Source organism: Tasmannia lanceolata, unplaced genomic scaffold (assembly GCF_043159265.1).
Source record: "Tasmannia lanceolata isolate RefF3 unplaced genomic scaffold, GAP_Taslan_0.1 ptg000015l, whole genome shotgun sequence".
In the NCBI taxonomy this organism is placed as follows: domain Eukaryota; kingdom Viridiplantae; phylum Streptophyta; class Magnoliopsida; order Canellales; family Winteraceae; genus Tasmannia; species Tasmannia lanceolata.
The window spans coordinates 22419579-22440198 of record NW_027518692.1 but is presented as its reverse complement, the minus strand read 5'-3'; the positions used below and the strand labels follow the sequence as shown (position 1 = coordinate 22440198).

Genomic DNA, 20620 nt, shown 5'->3' with positions numbered 1-20620 from the left:
CAGAGTAAATTAAAAAGCGCCACTAGCGCCCTATAGCCCACATCGAGGGTACATATGATCCCATCATTTCCAAAACATTTGAATTTCAAAACAAGAGGGAAGAGTAGAGAGATGCTGACTTACCCCTCTGTGCCTACTCATGATCAAGGTTTTAAATTTTGGTTCGGATTTCGGTCAAGACCGAAACCGAAATGGCCGAAATTTACCAAAATTTGGCTGAAATTTTAGTTAAAATATTGTTTTTTTATTTGTTTACAGAATTTCAGCCGAAATTACAGAAATTTCGGCCCAAAAATTGACATTTCACGCCTTTCTACCAAATTTCGGATTTCGACGGAAATTTTGGTTTCAGTTAGGACCGAAATTCATGCTGAAACTGAAATTTAAAACCTTGCTCATGATTACTAAGGTTGTGCATTGATGGGGTATGAAAAGCCACATCCACCCAGCTGTCGACACGTGGCCCCCGAAGAGCCCACCATGGAATTGACACCAGCCCCAAGGGCAATCTAGTAATCTGCCAAGAGCAGGTAAAAACAAGCCCACACATGGGCCGACACCTGTCCCAGGGTAGGTAATCCAACCACCCCAGGGCTCTCACCATAAATAGCCTTCACTCACGCTAAGAGAGGAGGTAGAGAAATTCTTAAGCTATAACTCCAAGCTCTGGCTTTACTCTTCTGCTCATACTGACTTGAGTGTCGAAGGGCCCGTCCGGAGCACGACTCCGGATTGATCTTCTGACCTTGTGCGCTACTGTGCAGGACATTTTTAAGTCAACTTGGACCAGTCAGATCAGCTCTTTCGTCAGTGCCGTATCTGTTACCAATTTTGGGCTTAACATGCATGTTCATGTCTTTACATGATTCGGCTTTGTTCCATCTATGCCATGATACTATCCAGGTCTATATTTGCCTATGCATGATTTATTTTCAGATTCTTGATGAATTTATTGCTATTGGGTTTTCTTGTATTCTGCTCTGTGCCTACTATGATTACCAGGTGGTATATGTTTAGGTACGATCCAGAGTAATGTTACCCATCTCTCGAAAAGTAGAGTTTCGGAACGATGATACTACACCCATTATTTCTGATATGACTTTATCTCTCCATAACCTGTTTAGCTTTTCTATTCTGGCATGCGTAGACCCAATTAGGATAGTGCTGTGTTATTTACTGGCTTTCGAGCTCACATGGTTATTTAATATATTTTATGGATCCTAAACACTGAATTTGCATGGGACATGAGAAGGAGTCCAACCATGGTTTTAAATTTCGGATTTCGGTGGAGACCGAAACCAAAATTTCCTGAAATTCCGAATTTCAGCCATTACCGAATTAGCCTCAGTAGACTTCATCATTTATTAAGGGATTGTAATAACGTGACTTGAGTTTTATATGGGGATGGTGTATTAGACTTGACCGTTGGTTATTTATTCTATGAGGTATAATTGCTCTGATTTACATCTAAAGTTTATTTTGAATAAGGAAAATGATATGGAGACCGAGAGTACCACCTAGCAGGTGACCTGTAATTAGAAAATGCCATGTGTTAAAAAAAAATTACTTTTTATGATTTCCTTAAACTTAAGGGAAATCTCACGTCACTCGTGATGATGTGGCGTCAATCAATTTGTTCGGTCCCCTTTCAGGCATGATGCGCTGTCACGGGCCTGGCCTTGTTCCTGGTTTGGGGCCTGACAATCTTAAATTCAATAAAACTACCATACTGTCATTTTTAAATACCATACTTTCAATTGGAAATGTGTTTCGATGATCTTAAATCAATCAAATGAGGATATCTTCTCACCAGACCATTTACTAATGCAAGAGAGATGGATAGAAGCGAGATAAAGGGAAATAGAGACCAATAACTTAAATATTAAAATATCAGTGTCTTTCGATGATCTTGAACAAGCCACGCCATGATACAATCTCCATGAAAGATATGGTGGCAAGACAACACCTTTGCGTGAATACCCACTGTGAAACACTCCATACATACCGAACAAACTTCTCCAGATTTTTCAACTTCAATTAAAACGGTCGGAATGCTGGCCATTGTTCGCTGCCTTGAAGGTTTGTTGACAAAGGAGAGCTGCTTGCAAAATGAGGCATGCGTTCTGTTAAAAAATATTACTTCTTTTTTCCTCACAACTGCACAAATATATAAATAAGGCCTTGCTAGTGGGATCCCGTTTTGTCTTATAAAAATGAGTTGGTCGCACATGCACAAATGGCCGAGTCAAAATGTTGGTTCTAAGGAGATGATAAAAATACCCCTATATCAAAAGGGATTTGCTAGCGTCCATCGCATCGCAGAGGCATTTCGTGGATGATCTGTCGCATCTGACATCAGCCACAGAGGCTTACTTTCAGCAGATTTTGTCTTCATTCACGAGGTGGCTGCTGTCAGATGCAACAGACCATCCCCAAAATGCCTTCTGCGATGGATCACTTTTCAGTGGACGGACTTTTCCTACATGCTCTCTATTGGCTGTGCGGAAGGACACCCAGTCGGGGTTTGTCATTTGTGACGGTCCTAGACAAGATCCGACAAATCCGTTGTTTTAAATTTCGTCCGAAAATTTCCAACTGAAATTAATTTTGGATTTCGGTTGGGTCCGAAACCAAAATTTGGCCGAAATCCAAAATTCGCTAATTACCAAATTTTAAAAAAATTGCATTTAAAAAAAAAATTATTATTCCAAAATTTCTGCCGACATTACTGAAATCTTGAAATTAATAAAATATTACTTTTTTTCTTTACCGGATTTGGGCTGAAATTTCGGTTTTGGTGAGGGCTGAAACGTAGACGGAAACTGAAATTTAAAACCATCACAGATCTAGTAGGTAACGAGATATGGCATTCGTTTGATAATTTATCACTTAAATAATGGTGTCTTAGTAGTTGAATAGTGTAGTTTTTATTTCCCAAGCTAGCACCGTTTTAGTTTTTCCAAAATTTCAGGCCTACCCTTTGACGCGACCTGTTGGACGTAAGAAGACCAAATCAGAAAAGATGACGCACCAACAATGGGTGGGAGAGTGGGGAGCCACGGAAATGATTTTTGGGGTGCCTATTTAAAGTGTGGACCATCAAATGGTTCATTTGGGAAAAATACTTGCATGTATGGCATATGAAAACTCTATTCTCACAAAAAGTACTCTTACTGTATTCTAACAATGAATGGTTTAGATCTTTGAAGAGGGGCACCTTATATATACTCAACTCAACTAAGCCTGTGTCCCAAACTAGTTGGGGTCGGGCACCTTATACATGTATTTTCAAAAAAAAATAAAAAATCAATTGGCTTACTTTGTTTGAAGATCCAAGCCATTCATTTGTTACAACCCAATGTAAATAGGCCATGCCCAAAAACCATCTCCCTAGGATGATCCTATCTCTTTGATCCGTGGAGATTCATATATGGTGTCGTCGTAATAGATCGGAGGGTTAGGATCATCGAGCCAATTTTTGTGGGATAGACTATTTGTATGTTGAAGCTCAACAAATGAATGGTTTGGATTTTCGAACAAACCATTGTATATGAATGGTTTGGATTTTCGAACAAACCATTCTAAGAAGTACCCATCATATAATTTATGCACGTGGGCCCAATATATATTGCTTCTGTTCGTAGGTGAGCATATATTTCGAAAGGGATTTGTTAGCGTCCATCTTAGAAGGCATTTCGCAGATGGCTTGTTACATACGAGGGCAGCCACCTCGTGCATGAAGACAAAATCTGCTGAAAAGTGATCTGGCTGCTCTCACATGCAACATGCCATCCGCGAAATGCCTTCTGTGATGGACGCTAGCATATCTCATTTCGAAAAATACAATGAAGCCAACCTTAGTCGAAGATCTAAACCTAGTTGTTCGGCCTTAATGATACTAATGCCCCGAAAGTCAGCTCCAATGGATGATCCTCCAAACCCTTTAATCTGTAGATATACTGTATAAAAATTTTATAGATCGATGAGTTAGGATATCCTATGGAAATGATTTTCGTTGTACGATGTATTTGAGTTGGGGCCTACCAACCGAATGGTTTAAGATCTTTGAACAAGGTGAACCCCACTTTATTTTTAAAAAAAATACTTGCACCTCCCTATCTACATGATAGAATGCATATTTATTAGAAAACTCATCGCGGCCCTTATTCTAATATCCAAACTTTTCATTTGATAGGCCCAATGTAAATAGTCCTTTCCCCGAAATTGCGTCCATATGATGATCCAAGCTCTCCAATCTGTAAAGGCTGATCAAAGGTTTTTATCACACAAGATCCAAAAAATCAACCCACTACACTAGCAGATCAGAATTAGGACAATCATACAAATCTAAGGGGAATTCGCAACCCTATTCTCCATTTGTTTTTCTCATTTCAAAATCCAAAACATGTATATGCTGCCGACAGAGCGGGCAAGAGTTGCTTTCAAGAAGCCATGCAAAGATACAATCTCCATGAAAGATATGGTGGCAAGACAATACCTTGGCCTCAATACCCACTGTGAAACACTCCATACACACCGAGCAAACTTGTCCACATTTCTCAACTTCAATCAAAACGGTCGGAATGTTGGCCACAGTTCGCTCTCTTGAAGGTTTGTTCTGATCTTTGTTCTCATTGGTTTCTAGTATCGGATATTGGAGTGCTAGATCGAGATCAAAGGATTCATGCAAAGCTGTCGATAACTGATCGGAGGGTTGTGAGTGGAAGTTAGCCATGAGTTGATCGGAGGTGGATTTCTTTCAATGGGTTGAAGTATCTAAGAAGAAATTATGAAATTGGGAACAAATTGGGAACGTGAGAAGCTCTTTAATAGGTTTTGAAAAGTGCACCCACACTTTCGTTCTTGTTTCCTTTACACAAAAAGACACAGAAACTGGGGTTCGCTCTGGCAAAAGTGAGACCCCATTTATTAATAAATGGGCTATGCATTGACTCACAAGTAAAAATATGAGGGGGTAAATGTACAAATGATCCAAACTATTTATAAGTTAGTCCTTCCTATGGATGGGCTATGCATTAAATCTACACCAACTGGATGATTCTATCCCTCCAATTTGTGGCTGAAAAGTCAGACAATTGATTCTCTTCTTTCACATTTTGAGTGTTATACACATCCAATGAGAGTGAATTTTGATGCATGGCCCTCGGATTGGCAGGCATAGTGAATAAATGGTTTCGGTCTTTATACAAGTTGGCCCGACTTTTCCTTATAGCGGTCATATTTTTCCTTATAGCGATCATATTGTGTGGCTGTAAACAAGTCGGGCTAACTTTTCCTTATAGCGGTCATATTTTTCCGCTTCCATTCATTAAATGTAATGGAAGCATGACCGCTGTAAGGAAAAGTCGCGCCAACTTGTTTAGACCGAAACCATTTATTCACTATGCCTGCCAATCCAAGGGCCATGCATCAAAATTCACTCCTCATTGGATGATCTAACACTCAAAATGTGAAAGAAGTGAATCAATTGTCTGATTTTACAGCCACAAATTGGAGGGATAGAATCATCGAGTTGGTGTAGATTTTAATGCATAGCCCATCCATAGGAAGGACTAACTTATAAATAGTTTGGATCATTGAAAAAATGGGCCCCATTTGTACATTTGTACATTTACCCGCTCATATTTTTACTTGTGAGGAAGGCTAGCAAATAATGAGAAGTAAACGATGAGACAAACACTTGCTCTAGACTAATACAAGGCACGGTGTACTTTGAATTCTACTGGGCTCCAGGAAGGTATGTAGTCATTCATGACTTTCAAGATTTAGGAGTTGGAGGGTAATTTGAAGTCTTGGAATGGTCTCCCATTATCAAGATTCATGAAGAAGTTTACCCTAACCTTCTCAAACGATTCTATGCTAATCTTAGGGTGATTAGGAATAACAATTTTATTAGCTCATATGTTAGGGGAACTGGTATCACCTGCACCATAGAGGAATTTTGCGAAATCCTTGATATTCCAAAACGAGATAAAGTGTATTTTTGGCCGGATATTGCCCACTTTGAATGGATCGATTATGTGTGTTGTGATCATAAGAGAAAAGGTAAGGGAGCTTGGGAGATACACGGCCTAAGTGCACCTGTAGAGCTCCACCAAAACACAAATGTGACACCAAGATAAAAATACCTTTTACATATCTCAAAATAACTTAGAAGAAATCTCTACACTTCTTCTCTGCCTTGAACCTTAACCAGGAAGCTTCTCTCTAAGCTTATCCTTGAAGCTCTTTAAGCTTACAAGTTACAACCCCGAACCAAGAACCCGGTCCAAGCACACAATAGTGCTGCATGTCCATGAACACAAATCCACAGACATGCAAGGAATTAACAGCCCATATATGCAATGTATAGAGCATAACAAAATGAAATAATCTCATAAATAAATCCGGTAAACTATCATAAATAAAAGTATATATTGTGGAAGCTAAATCAACTTTCCAAACTGGACTAGAATATAAATTTAATCAATAAAATAAAACTCTCTAAGTGTTTTTTGCATTTATTTGAAAGGAGAAAAATACTGAATGTATGTAATTTAACACGTCAAGGTTGTTGCAGAGATATTTTTCCTTTTCTATTTCTATTCAACGTGTCAAGTCATTCTAGAGATATTTTTCTTTTTCTTTTTTCTCTATTAACACAAGACAAGAAAGAGGCCTTGATTTCTATTTTGGTGGGTACTATTTTCTAGGCAGCTTCTTCTTTTATGAGTTTTTGGATTAATGTGTGGATTATTTATATTTCTATATTGTGGATTTGATTTTACATTTTAGTTGTGTTTTGAGTATAGACATTTATCCTGAAGGAAACAACAAGGCAGACCATTTGTCAATATTTAAATGTTGCTGATTCGACGAGCTTGCCGATTGGTTGGAGTCGAGATGTGAAAGTTAGTCTCAATGTGCCCATTGATCAACTCAACAACAAGTCCTCGATCTGTGAAAAGAAGTACCCCTCTCTCTCTCTCTCCCCCTTTCTCCGTTACAAGGAAATTTTGGGTGTGCAATCTAATTAGATCTTTGGAACTTTCACACAAATATCACACATACATTAGATTGCACACACTATAGTGGAGCCGGGGGTGGGGTGGTTTTGTGGGGTGCAATTGCCCCCTGGAAATAGGGGCGAAAGCAAAAAGGGATTTATTGGTTTTTCACTGAAAGGATAGGAAATGATATATTTACCCGTAGGGTAAAAGAGTAATCACATATGATATATACACATGTGGTGGTTGTACCATGTAAAAAAGGGGGTAAATATATCACTTCCAAAATATGATTTCTTTACACTAGAGGTGGCTGTCCCTGGCACGGGGCCATTTCGTTCACAGTGTTGTTCGCATGGCCTATGGCCCATGACTTGGTCTATCAATATAATATATAATAGTCATGCCAGTGTGTGTATATGTTGCAGTAGGGACGTTTAAAACCTGAACTCATCTCGTTGAGTAGATTGCTAAAGCTCTTTATCCTGAGAGCTTGCTTGGCCATCGAGTAGTGCATTGCTAGTATAATTCCTAGCAGTGATTCCATTCTAGTCAACAGGTGATTGGGGCCCTTAGGAGTTATAGTCCTTTTTGGCATAGTCCTATTGTAACTTGTTCAAGAATCAACAATAAAGATTAATATTTGCCTACTCCCCCATTACCCAGTCTGCTTATAAACTTGTTTTGTAGGTTTGACCCCCACAACCTTGCTAGGCTTAGGCTTACATGCTTGTTGTGTTGTGACGCAAGTGCCGCACGGACCTCTCTCCCAAACCAATGGTCCATGACACATTGTGGCTCCATCTTGTGCATGGGTTTGGGGCAGATTGTGGCCCCACCCCATCAAAACACCTAAGTGTAAAATGGTGGGTCCCACCCCATCAACATGAGGCTTAAAATGGTGGGCCCCTCCCTATGTAGAGCTCTTTGGACACTTCATCAAGACATGAGGTAAAATGGGGTGTTTTGATGGGGTGGACCCCACCTTACCAACCATGCTCCCCTTCGAGCAAATTCCTGGCTCCGCCCCTGCCTAGTTGTACATTCAATCTGTAACTTAGGTGTTGGGTCGGTTAACTTATTTTGCGTTGTCAACAGCCATGAATTGCTTGCGATGTTTCTAACTTCTTCCCTTCTTCTTTTTTCTTTTTGTAGGCACAGAACACAAATTCAATGCCGCGGAGAGTGATCGGCGTTTTATATCATTCATGAGCTCACTGAACTTCACAACCCAGATGGAGGATATATTGTGAATGATACGTGTATAATTGAAATTGAAATTACTGTCTATGCCGTTGTTCCAAAGAACCACGGGGCCGCCTCCATGTCGATGTGCGCGGAAGTGAAGGAGTACCCTAACTCATATGCCTTCTTGATTGAAATGCCAGGTCTAAAACGTGAGGACTTTAACATCCAGTTGGTAGACAACCACAAGGTGTTACTCATCAGTGTCGACAAAGAGCGGGAGAAAGAGGAAGGAGTTAAGTACGTGAGAGCAGAGAGGAGGTTTGGCAACTACTCTCGAAAATTCGAGATTTCTGAGGATATGAATACAGAGATGATCTCCGCCCTTTATAAGGATGGGGTGCTCACCGTGACTTTCGATAAGTTGAAAAGGAAAAAGTCGAAGACCGTCCACGTCGAGCTGGCTTGAAAGGCTCTGCTTCACAAGAAATGTTTTTCAATCCATGTTCGAATCAAGAAAGAATAGTTAAATATTTAGGCAATGTTGGTAAGACCCTGTTCGTTTTAAACATTGAATTTGGACCAAGGGATTAGGATCATCTGCTCATCAAAGTGTACTCTATCCCATTTAGGTTTGTGTATATATTAGTCCTTCGGATCAATGGATCTGATTATATAAACAAGGGAAATGATATATCACACCTTTTTTTACTTGGGACAGCCCCCTCTAGTTTAAAAGAGTAGTTATAAGTAGGGCTGCAACTCGGGTCGGGTTTTTTTTCGGAAAACCCACGATTCCCAAACCCGGCCCTACCCATGATAAATCTCGGGTCGGTTCGGGTCGGGTCGGGTTTTTTCACGTTGACGCAAATTTTTAAGGAAAATTCTTGTTTGGCAAGGCAACTCAACTCATAGAAGCAGAAATTACACTCACATTACACTTGAATCAAACAATGATGTAATTACACTCACATCACACTTGAATCAAACAATGCTGTAATCAAACAATGTTGTAATTACAATCAAACAATGTTGAATCAAACACTTGAATCAACTCAACTCATAGAAGCAGAAATTACACTCACATACAGTAACAGTGGGTGCGTGGGTTTTCACTTTTAACTTTGGGATAATTACATTTACACCCCCTCTAGTTTCTGACACATCCACTTCCACCCCTATAGTTTAAAACGTGACAAATACATCCCTGTAGTTTCAATTTGTTTAAGGTTTGCCCCCTCAGCTGAAGGTTCGTCCATAGATTGAAGGGTTAGGATGATCAGATGGAGCTGATTTTTTTGGGCACACCATATCTATGTCAGGACCCATCAAATGAACGCTTTGGATCATCCAAATAATGTGGGCCCCTACCCGAATCCAAACACTACCAAAAAATCATCCAAATAATGTGGGCCCACATTGTTTGGATGATCCAAAGCGTTCATTTGATGGGTCCTGACATAGTTAGGGTGTGCCCAAAAAATCAGCTCCATCGGATCATCCTAACCCTTCAATCTATGGACGAACCTTCAGCTAAGGGGGCCTACCTTAAACAAATTGAAACTACAGGGGTGTATTTGTCACGTTTTAAACTATAGGGGTGGAAGTGGATGTGTCAGAAACTAGAGGGGGTGTAAATGTAATTATCCCTTTAACTTTTAACTAACAATAGAAAAAAATATACATACTATAACTTATGTAACTCGGGTCGGGTCGGGTCGGGCTCCTTCAAACCCGGCTCGACCCGAGATTCATGCGGGCTTTTGAATGCTGAACCCGGCTCGACCCGAAACCCATGAAACCTGAACCCGACCCAGGCTATTTTCGGGTCGGGTCGATGCGGGTCGGGTTTTACCCGGCTCGAGTTGCAGCCCTAGTTATAAGTACACTAGAGGGGCCTTTCCGAACAAACAAAGGATCGAATGTATCATTTCCCTGTAAACAATAATCTAACACTACAACAATTTAGGCAAGACAGCTGGTGAAAGATATCTGCTGGTAGAGATTTTATATGATGGGTGGCCGTGAAAACACGTGAAGTCTGAAAAAAGTAGGTACGGCCCACTTTTTTCGATGATCCAAACCGTTCATCTGTTTGGGCACAATGTAAATATGTTGTGCCCAAAAAATCATTTCCATAGGATGATCTTAACCCTCCGATCTGTAGAAGTTTCCATAAATGATTTTTGGAAATCTCCATTTTCAGATCAGTTCAGATCGGAGGGTTAGAATCATCCTACGGAAATGATTTTAGGACACACCCTATTTACATTGTGCCCAAACAGATGAACGGCTTGGATCATAAAAAATTAAAAAAAAAAAAAAAAGTGGGCCGTACCTACTTTTTTAAACTTCACGTGTTTTCACGGCCACCAATCATATAAATTCTCTGGCTGGTATATATCATATATGAGCGGAATAGGGCGGTCATACATCCTCCTCATTCACCGCCTCTGAATGAAAAGGTTTTAATATTTGTTAAATCTCTCCCCTGTGTTTCTCTATAATTACAAGTGCCAATGACTGCAGCTAAATGTTGTGACATGACCACAATGGGAGGCCGTTTTGGCCGACGGTCAAGACCGCCAGTAAAACCAAGTTTTGTTGTCTATATAGTTAAAGGAAGCATTTTTACCGGCAAAATAACCTCCAGTAAAGGAAATTTTTTAAAAAATGTTATGAATGCCAGTAATATTTTTTCTTAAGTAAGCAAATATTTAAACCTCTGAAATACCAATAAGTGTGTAAAACATACCGGTAAACATTTGTAGAACCACAACCTGTTTTACATCCATTCCATATAAATGTTCATTTCACACGCATCCATTCAATATAATTGTTCATTTCACACTTTCATCTATTAACAATTATGTCTTCAATGTCACTTCACAATACCATATGCGAGAAAAAGGGCAAGCTTTCCCTTTCCCCACCTGAAGATCAAGCTAGGTGTTTAGGGCACAACCTCTGAAATACATATCTATATATGCACAGATATTCCAAAAAAAAATCATACAATCCTTTGAGACCATCCTCCAATGTCCAATGTGTAAAACCTTGGATGCAACTTGAAATGTTTTGGATTTCGATATAAACCTTGAATTCCATCCTCATTCATTTTGATTCCCTCCACCCTCTACAAAACCCTAATTTCTCTTTCTTATATAAAAGTTTTGGATTTCAATCGAGCTTTGAATTGGGTTTTAACCTCAAGCAACTTTGATTTAGTATCTGTGGGCTTTGGGAAAGAAACCCTTAATTTGAATGTTCAAGCACTATTAAAGTTTAATCACAACCTGATCAGAAGTAGGCTGAATTTAAACTTCACCGAGACCAATCATGTATGAGACAAAGTTGCTGTACATTCAGATTTTGATAATCCAAGGTAGGGTAAATCAACTATTGTGCTGTTCCTTTATTGTGCTCTACCGTTTACACCTTTTCTTTCTTGCTTTCTTTCTTTCTTTCTTTCTTTCTTTCTTTCTTTCTTTCAGCTCGGATTGTAATTATCTGAAAATATAATATCTTCTTATTCTTCTAAATTTTAGTGCAATTATATACGGATAATGATATCAGCACAATCATGTTTTGATATCTGCATTAACTCATCTTGTCTTTTATTATTTAAAGATTTGGCCAAGGGTATTAAAGTTCTTAAAAAAGCTCCCACAAGCCAATTAAAAAAGAGAGGACAAGCTTAGCTCGTGCAAGTATTAAAACATGATTGTGCTGATATCATTTCCCTGGTGCACTTTTGCCCTTCCCTTATTATTCTTATGCGCGTTGCACACGTTGTAGAAAGCTCTATAGATTAAATGGTTAGGATCATCCTAGGGAGATGATCTATGCAGGACAACCTATTTACGATGTGGCCCAACAAATGAACGTTTTGGATCATACTGTGAAGTGGGCCCCACTGTACTTTCTGAAAAACGTCAGACCTTACTCGCACTCACCTAATCACCTTGCTTGGTGACTCGGTATGGATTATAAAGCCATCCACGATGGGCCCACGGGTAAAGGATTGAGACTCACTTCTTTTATCAGGCCCAATCACATGCCGTATGCTTTCTAGAAAGAAATTTCTGCCTTTGACGCGCCAAAGGCAAACCATAATGTGATTCTCAATCAGGCCCGTGCCATTCATGACGAGGCACCGCTATCCTTAAATTCCTTTTAAACTCTAGGTTAGAGAGAGAGAAAGAGGAGAGATAGACACATGGGGAGTCAATTTATCAATTTGGGGAGTCGATTTATCACTCCCAAAAAAAATAAGAAGTGATATATCCGCCCCTTTTGAGTACTCGGGACATCCAACAGCAGTGTATCAATGAGTGCGGAGGGGATGATGTACTTCACGTCAGAAGGATTCAATGGCACTGATTGCCACGCACACTGATGCTGGCTGTCCCAAGTAATAAAAAGAGTGGAGTTTTTCACTTCCCTAAAAAATTGCTACTAATATTTTCACTCTTATGTACTGGGTTTATCATGAAATGAACGGTTTGGATTTTTTATCTAAGTGAGCCCAAGGTAAGTATATTGGGGATGATGCAGGAATTTTTTTTGGTTCTTGGGATTTTTGTGGAACAAAAATTTTCCTGAGAGATTGGTGGGAAAAAAAACTCCCTGGAAGTATCCAGGTAAAATAAAAATCCCATGTTTGGTTGGTTTGGGCGCTTGAACTGTTGCGAAGAAAAAAATTCTTCCCAAAGGCCAAAGCTTATTTTTGGTTCCTGGGAGTTTTTTTTTTTTTTTTTCCAGGGTAAGGTTTCGTGCGGGGTTATTTCGGTTCCTATGATTATTTTAGGCCCAGCAACCAAACGTGGGTTTCCTTCCAAAATTCCACAAAAGTCCCAAGCATGGTTTTAAATTTCGAGTGGAGACCGACACCAAAATCAATCAAAATCGAAACGGTCATTTATTTCGGTCGAAATTTCGGTTTTTCCGAAATTTGACCCAAAAATCTGTTTTTTTTTTAATATTAGTTTAATATATTTTTAATATTAGTTTAATATATCACCGAAATTTCGGTAGACAAGACAAAAGGCAACCAATAATGAGATTCGTGATCAGGGCGCTTTATATCCATGACAAGGGGCACTGCTCTACGTACACAGATTCCCTTTTCTCACTTGCCTTCCTCTACAAGCAAAAACACTCTTAAAAACAAACAAATCCCCCCCTTGGATTATTCGTCATACAGATATTTCTCTTTACAAGCATCTCTGTTATTTTCTCAGTAGGTTAGGTGCCTTCACTCTTTTCTAAACATTGGCTCTGTTTCTTTCTACCTAAAATTGGCCTAGGAAGTGGGCATAAAACAGATCGGAGGCCCATTTTTTTTTTTTCAAGACTAAACACACACACACACACCTTTGGTTCTGTTGGAAAACACTTTCAAAACCGGGCTCCCTTCAGCAAATAAAACCAATGATGGTTAATGACTAAAATACCCTTGTTTAAGTTTTAAATTTCAAAATAATGCCATAAATTTCCAAGTGTTAATGTCCATCTAATAATAGTTGCAATAGGTTGTTTACGGATTGCAACTGGTTGGAAATTGTAAGTAATGAGATAAGTTTGAGTGTTTGAGATGAATGGGAGTGTGTATATATCAAAAGAAGGGGGTTTACTAGCTTTTGTTGGATTTTGTAATGAATTTAGTTTGATTGGCGTGGACAATTAAGTGATTTGCGTTCCCAAGTTGGCCCATTTTACGTACTGGCTTTGGCTGGAATTTTATTAACTCGATTTTCTTATTGGCAGTTCGGTCCTTTAAATAGGTGCTCTACTTATCTTTTTCAGACTAGGAGACGTTTCAACTTTCAATGTTCTAATGTGGGGGCTAGACTAGTACCGATTCTTAGCTTTTCCTTCTTTTTTTCCGCAGTAAGGTCTGTGTAAGCGATTTTTCTTTTAATTACAGACTGTTTACAACATTCCTCCTTGTTGGGCTTTCATGTTTTATTTATGAGCTGTGCAGAGATGTCTGATTCGACTGAGTCGATGGAAGGTAATATTCTAGCTTGTTTGGATTGAACGAAAGTATTTTCCTTTTTTTTGAAATAATTTTTTTTTTTTTGGTATATTTTTTAACTTCTCTTTTTATTTGCACTAGTGAGACAGATAGAACCGTTCAGTTGGATAGTCAGGTGGGAGATCAAGAACTTCTCTACATTGAAGAACGGTGAACACAAGTCTGACATTTTTATCGTAGGCCACTGTCAATGGTACGTATGTAAATCTCATTTTCTTCGTAATTTTACTTGCTCACCGAGAGGTCTTGAGAGTCTAAATGATTATTTTATTTTTGGGGAGTGATAAATCGACTCCCCAAATTGATAAATCGACTCCCCATGTGTCTTTCTCTCTCCTCTTTCTCTAACCTAGAGGAGAGAGAAAGACACATGGGGAGCCGATTTATCCATTTGCCTTTATTTTTTTGTGAGTAAGTAGGGTTGATATACTAGTTTTTCTTAATGTTCAACCCTTGCATTTATGTGATAGGAATGTGCTGATTTATCCTAAAGGAAACGGCAAGGCAGACCATTTGTCGATATACTTAAATGTTGCTGATTCGACAAGCTTGCCATATGGTTGGAGTCGAGATGTGAAATTTGGTGTAGATGTGATTGATCAACTCCACAACAAGTCCGATGTGAAAACAAGTCTCTCTCTCTCTCTCTCTCTCTCTCTCTCTCTCTCTCTCTCTCTCTCACACACACACACACACTGAAGGAAAGATTGGGTGTGCAATCTAATTAGATTTTGGGAACTTTCACCCAAATAGAATATACTATGAAATATCCAATTACTCCAAAAGCTTAAGCTGTAAGAGTGGGTGTTATTTAATCATTTATACTTCAACACTCCCCATCACTGGTGTGGCCCCTCTTTTGGGTTGGCCATACACGTGAATTTTTAATTTCAAGTAGTTGTTCAGTTTTGACCGGGGGACCCAATAACTCTTATACCATGTGAAACAACCAATTATTCCAAAAGCTTAAGCTTTTAGAGTTGGTGTTATTTATTCGTTTGTGCTTAAACATACAATCCATTAGATTGCACACGCACACATACCCTCATTGTACATTCAATCTGGAACTTTGGTGTTGGGTTGGAAAACTTATTTTTAGTTGTGAACGGTCAGGAATTGATTGCCATGACTCCGACTTCTTTCCGTGATTTTGTAGGCACGGAACACAAATTTGATACTGCGTCGAGCAATATTGGTTATCAATCATTCATGCCCCTCACTAAACTTCATGACGCAGCTGGAGGATATATTGTGAATGATACGTGTATAGTCGAAATTGAAGTTAATGTCCGTGCCATTGTTCCAAAGATCTATGGTTCTTCCTCCATGTCAATGTGCACGGACATGAAGGAGTACCCCAGCTCATATGCCTTCTTGATTGAAATGCCAGGTCTAAAACGCGATGACATTAGCATCCAGTTGCTGGACAACCACAAGGTGTTACTCGTCAGTGTCAACCAAAAGCTGGTGAAAGAGGAAGGAGTTAAGTACGTGAGAGCAGAGAGGAGGTTTGGCAACTACTCTCGGAAATTCGATATTTCTGAGGATATGAATACAGATATGATGTGCGCCATTTATAAGGATGGGATGCTCACTGTAACTGTTGATAAGTTGGAAAGGAAAATGTCCAAGACCATCGAGGTCGAGCTTGGTTGAAAGGCTGCTTCACAAGAAATGTTTTTTCCTGCAATCCATGTTTAAATCAAGAAGGAATAGTTAAATATTTAGGCAATGTTGGTAAGAACCTGTTCGTTTTAAACATTGAATTTTGACAAAGGGATTAGGATCATCTGGTCATCAAAGTGTTCTCAATGGCATTTAGATGGCCGAATGGAAGTCATCCAATTATATAAACAAATGAAATGATATATTCACACTATCTTTTACTTGGGACAACCCCCTTTAGTTAAAAGGAGTAATCATAAATACACTAGCGGGGCTGCCCTATGCACAAGTAGCTTAAAAAGCCACCGATTGGTCTCTTTTTGTGGACCCCGCAGAAGTGGACCAGCCATACGAACCAATCGGTGGCTTTTTAGCCACTTGTGCGCAGAAACACTTTCCTCATCAAAGAAAGGGGTGAATATATCACTTTCCTGTAAACAATAATCTAACACTACAAGAATTTGGGTTCATGACAGCGGGTGAAAGATTATCTGCTGGTGTATCATATATGACGCACCAGTGGATTAGGGGCGGATGACTACTCATCTGCCTCTATAAAGATTGTACCCAGGGGCGATGCCACTTGTAAGGAAAGGGGGGCAATTGCCCCCCTTATTTTTTGGAAAAAATATATATATACCTTTAATTTTTTAATATATTTTTATACTTGCCCCTTTTTTAAAAATATGCCCCCCTTTCCAATCATCCCTAAGATAGAAAATAAGTTTAAAATTTTAATGTTACTATTTTTATCTCCCTTCTTTGTGCAAAATTTACTATAATTTTTGCCCCCTTGTGCAAAATTTTAGATAGAAATTTTTTCTATCTTAATTTTAAGATAGATAAAAAATTACTATAATTTTTGCCCCCCTTGTGCAAAATTTCTGGCATCGCCCCTGGTTGTACCAGTGGTTAAATCTCTCCGCTGGTGTATCTATGTAATTAATGGTGGTCTTGAAAGTCTCTATATAATGTGATTGAATCACTAATAATATACATTTTCCGATGCCCTAATGGATGATACTTTTACAGGCATCAAGTCATCCTTCAAAACTGCCAAGATATGGTTAAAGGAAGCACTTTTACCGGCGAAAATGACCACCAGTAAAACTAAGTATTTATTTTTTAGAAAGATTAGTGAGGTCATGACTTCGGTAAAAAGAAAGGGATTTGCTAGTGTCCATCTCAAATGGCATTTCGCAGCTGGTCTGTCGCTCGTCAGACGAGCCACGTATTCACGAGGTGGCTGGTCTGACATGCGACAGACCAGCCTTTTGCAATGGACGCTAGCAATTCCCAAAAAGAAAAGAAAATATAAGCTACATTAACTGGGTACAAAATACTTATAAACCTGTAAACAATCACAATCGATTTTACATGCCTTTGATAAAAATGTTCATTTCAGAAACTTCCATTTGATACAACTGCTCATTTCACGCACTTTCATCAATTAACCGTGTTTTTATATGGTGCCCGACCGTCTACTACCGTCAAAGCGGTACCACCTTTGATATTTGATCCAACAGCAGAGCACTTTTTAAGAGTATGCTATTGGATCAAATATCAAGGATGGTACTTCCATCGTACCACCTTCACGGGACTTGACCCACCTTCACAGCACTTGACGGTCGGCCACCATATAATTTCTCCAATTAACCTTGGTTTAATTCAAAATGAGCACCGTCCAAAGGGCGGTGATAAATTCACCCCCTTACGGCTAGTTGTACATTCAATCTGTAACTTAGGTGTTGGGTTGGTTAACTGATTTTGCGTTGTCCACAGCACAAAACACAAATTCAATGCCGTGGGGAGTGATTGGGGTTTTATATCATTCATGCTCCTCACTGAACTTGACGACCCAGATGGAGGATATATTGTGAATGATGTGTATAATTGAAATTGAAATTACTGTCTATGCCGTTGTTCCAAAGAACCATGGGGCCTCCTCCATGTCGATGTGCGCGGACGTGAAGGAGTACCCTAACTCATATGCCTTCTTGATTGAAATGCCAGGTCTAAAACGTGAGGACTTTAACATCCAGTTGGTGGACAATCACAAGGTGTTACTCATCAGTGTCGACAAAAAGCGGGAGAAAGAGGAAGGAGTTAAGTATGTGAGAGCAGAGAGGAGGTTTGGCAACTACTCTCGAAAATTCGAGATTTCTGAGGATATGAATACAGATATGATCTCCGCCCTTTATAAGGATGGGGTGCTCACCTTGACTTTTGATAAGTTGAAAAGGAAAATGTCCAGACCATCAAGGTCGAACTGGCTTGAAAGGCTCTGCTTCACAAAATATGCTTTTCAATCCATGTTTGAATCAGGAAAGAACAGTTAAATATTTAGGCAATGTTGGTAAGACCCTGTTCTTTAACCATTGAATTGGGACCAAGGGATTAGGATCATCCCATTAGGATCATCAAAGTGTTCTCAATGGCATTTAGTTTTGTGCATATACTAGTCCTTAGGATCAATGGATCTGATTATATAAACAAGGGAAATGATTTCAACACAAACATTTTTGATACAAGACGCTCATGTTTCTCGTCTTTTAGTATTTAACGGGCTGTAAAAGGGTTTTTCAGTTCCCAAAAAGCACTTACATAACAATTAAATACTAAAAGACAAGAAACATGAGTGTCTTGTATCAAAACATAGTTGTGTTGAAATCATTTCCCATGATATATTCACACCTTTTTTTTTACTTGGGACAGCCCCCTCTAAAAAACACAAACAAACAAAGGGTCGAATGTATCATTTCTCTATAAACAATATTCTAACACTACAACAATTTGGGTTATCAGGCAAGACAGCTAGTGAAAGATTATCTGTTGGTATATCATATACCAGCGGAATAGGGCGGTCAGGCATCCGCCTCTGAATGAGGCGATCCTAAAGGTTTTAATATTTGTTAAATCTCTCCGCCAGTGTATCTCTATAATTACAGTGACCATGACTGCAGCTATATGTTGTGACCGAACCGCTGATATTCTACATTTTCTGACAGTCATGTCCGCAATGGGTGATACTTTTAGAGGTGGTTAAGACCTCCTTTAAAAGTGACAGGGTACAATACAATAAAAGTTATAGCGGCAGTTTTAGCCTCCGGTAACAAATTTGGTACCGTGGATTTTGCCCCTTGACCGGTGGTCATGACCGCCAATAAAACCAAATTTTGTTGTATATTGTGAAACAACCAGTTACTCCAAAAGCTTAAGCTGTTGGAGAAGGGGTTATTTAATCTTTTATACTTTAATACTCCTCCTCACGTGTGACCCATCTTTCTTTAGATTGGCCTACACGTGGCACATGAGGTCCCACTTTTTGGGCTGACCATTGCATGTGGATTTTTGACATCTAAGTCAGGACCTTTGCTCTGATATCATGTGAAATAACCAGTTACTCCAAAATCTTAAGCTGTTGGAGAAGGCGTTATTTAATCTTTTATACTTTAACATGTATACAGTTAAAGGAAGCACTTGTACCGGCAAAAATAACCTTCAGCAAAGGAAATTTAAAAAAAAAATAGTAACTGTTATGAATGCCAGTAATTTATTTTTCTTAAATAACGCAAATTTTTAAAATCCTAATAATTGGGTAAAACATACCTGTAAACATTTGTAGAACCACAACCTGTTTTACATCCATTCCATATAAATGGTCATTTCACACGCATCCATTCGATATAATTGTTCATTTCACACTTTCATCTATTAACAATTAGGTCTTCATGTCGTTTCACAATACCATATGTGAGAAAAAGTGCAAGCTTTCCCACCTGAAAATCAAGCTAGGTGTTAGGACACAACCTCTGAATTACATATCTATGAACAAATATTACAAAAAAAACCATACAATCGTTTGAGACCATCCTCCAATGTCCAATGTGTAAAACCTTGGATTCAACTTGTCAGAAGATAAACTTGGTTTACATTTTCGATTTGTAGGTAAAAGAAAGATGAAAAGGAGAATGTTGGGTTTATATAACCTAAGTACAATTGAAAGACAAAATGGAACTTTACGATAAAGGAGATTACTCCAGCTGATTATAAACTAAGCTAGTGTTTTTTGAAAGAACGACAAATGCTTCGGAAAGATAATACATGAATGAAGAATCACATTGCACCTTGTGCTGCATATGCCTAACAGTAAACTTGGGTATAGTAAAATGATACTTAAAGATGACAGGGAGAGTTTATTTATAAATTCAAGAACAAGCAAACACTATATTAAATCCATTGATAACTGATGAAGTGGTAAAAAGTAGGAGATCGAAGGTGGGGGAAAGAGTGCCAATTGATTTGGCGTAACTTCATGAGACGACCCTCGTGGTTATACTCCCATGCATAAAAGACATCCCATAAGTAAGATCAATCAACAGTTTAGCCTCTTTAACGAAATCCTAAACAAGGCTTAATAGATTAAGGGCTACAACCATCCGTTCGAGGTGGGGCCAATGGAGATGGGTTGGACTGTTGGGTATATAGAATAACCCTAATTGTGTTCTAATATAAGCCCAACAAGATAATAGATTGGTGTAGTGGGCCTACATGGGCTAGAGTCCATTAACCAGCCAATAACCCTATTGTATCTCTCTCTCTCTCTCTCTCTCTCTCTCTCTCTCTCTCTCTCTCTCTCTCTCTCTATATATATATATATATATATATATATATATATATATATATATATATATGGGCTGGAGGCAGCAAACTAGGTATTCCA

The 20620-nt window shown here is 38.9% G+C and overlaps 1 protein-coding gene, 1 long non-coding RNA gene and 1 pseudogene across 2 annotated transcripts; 2 read left to right on the top strand and 1 right to left on the bottom strand.

The window, feature by feature from the left end:
• Positions 1–1863: 1863 nt before the first annotated feature.
• On the bottom strand, positions 1864–4636 carry LOC143846057 (uncharacterized). Its single transcript, XR_013234636.1, has 2 exons — positions 4499–4636; positions 1864–2098 (listed from the first exon to the last, which is right to left on the bottom strand). It is a non-coding gene; the product is annotated as an uncharacterized LOC143846057 (long non-coding RNA).
• A 3695-nt stretch (positions 4637–8331) lies between these two features.
• LOC143891856 (17.3 kDa class II heat shock protein-like) lies at positions 8332–8661 on the top strand. The gene has a single exon (XM_077396362.1). It carries the CDS (start codon positions 8332–8334, stop codon positions 8659–8661), a length of 330 nt encoding a protein of 109 aa, XP_077252477.1.
• Positions 8662–17780: 9119 nt separating this feature from the next.
• Positions 17781–18236, top strand: LOC143891855 (17.3 kDa class II heat shock protein pseudogene; annotated as a pseudogene).
• Positions 18237–20620: the final 2384 nt, after the last annotated feature.

Coding starts and splice junctions, on each gene's coding strand:
- LOC143891856 (XM_077396362.1), top strand. CDS start 8,332: ATGTCGATGTGCGCGGAAGTGAAGGAGTACCCTAACTCATATGCCTTC.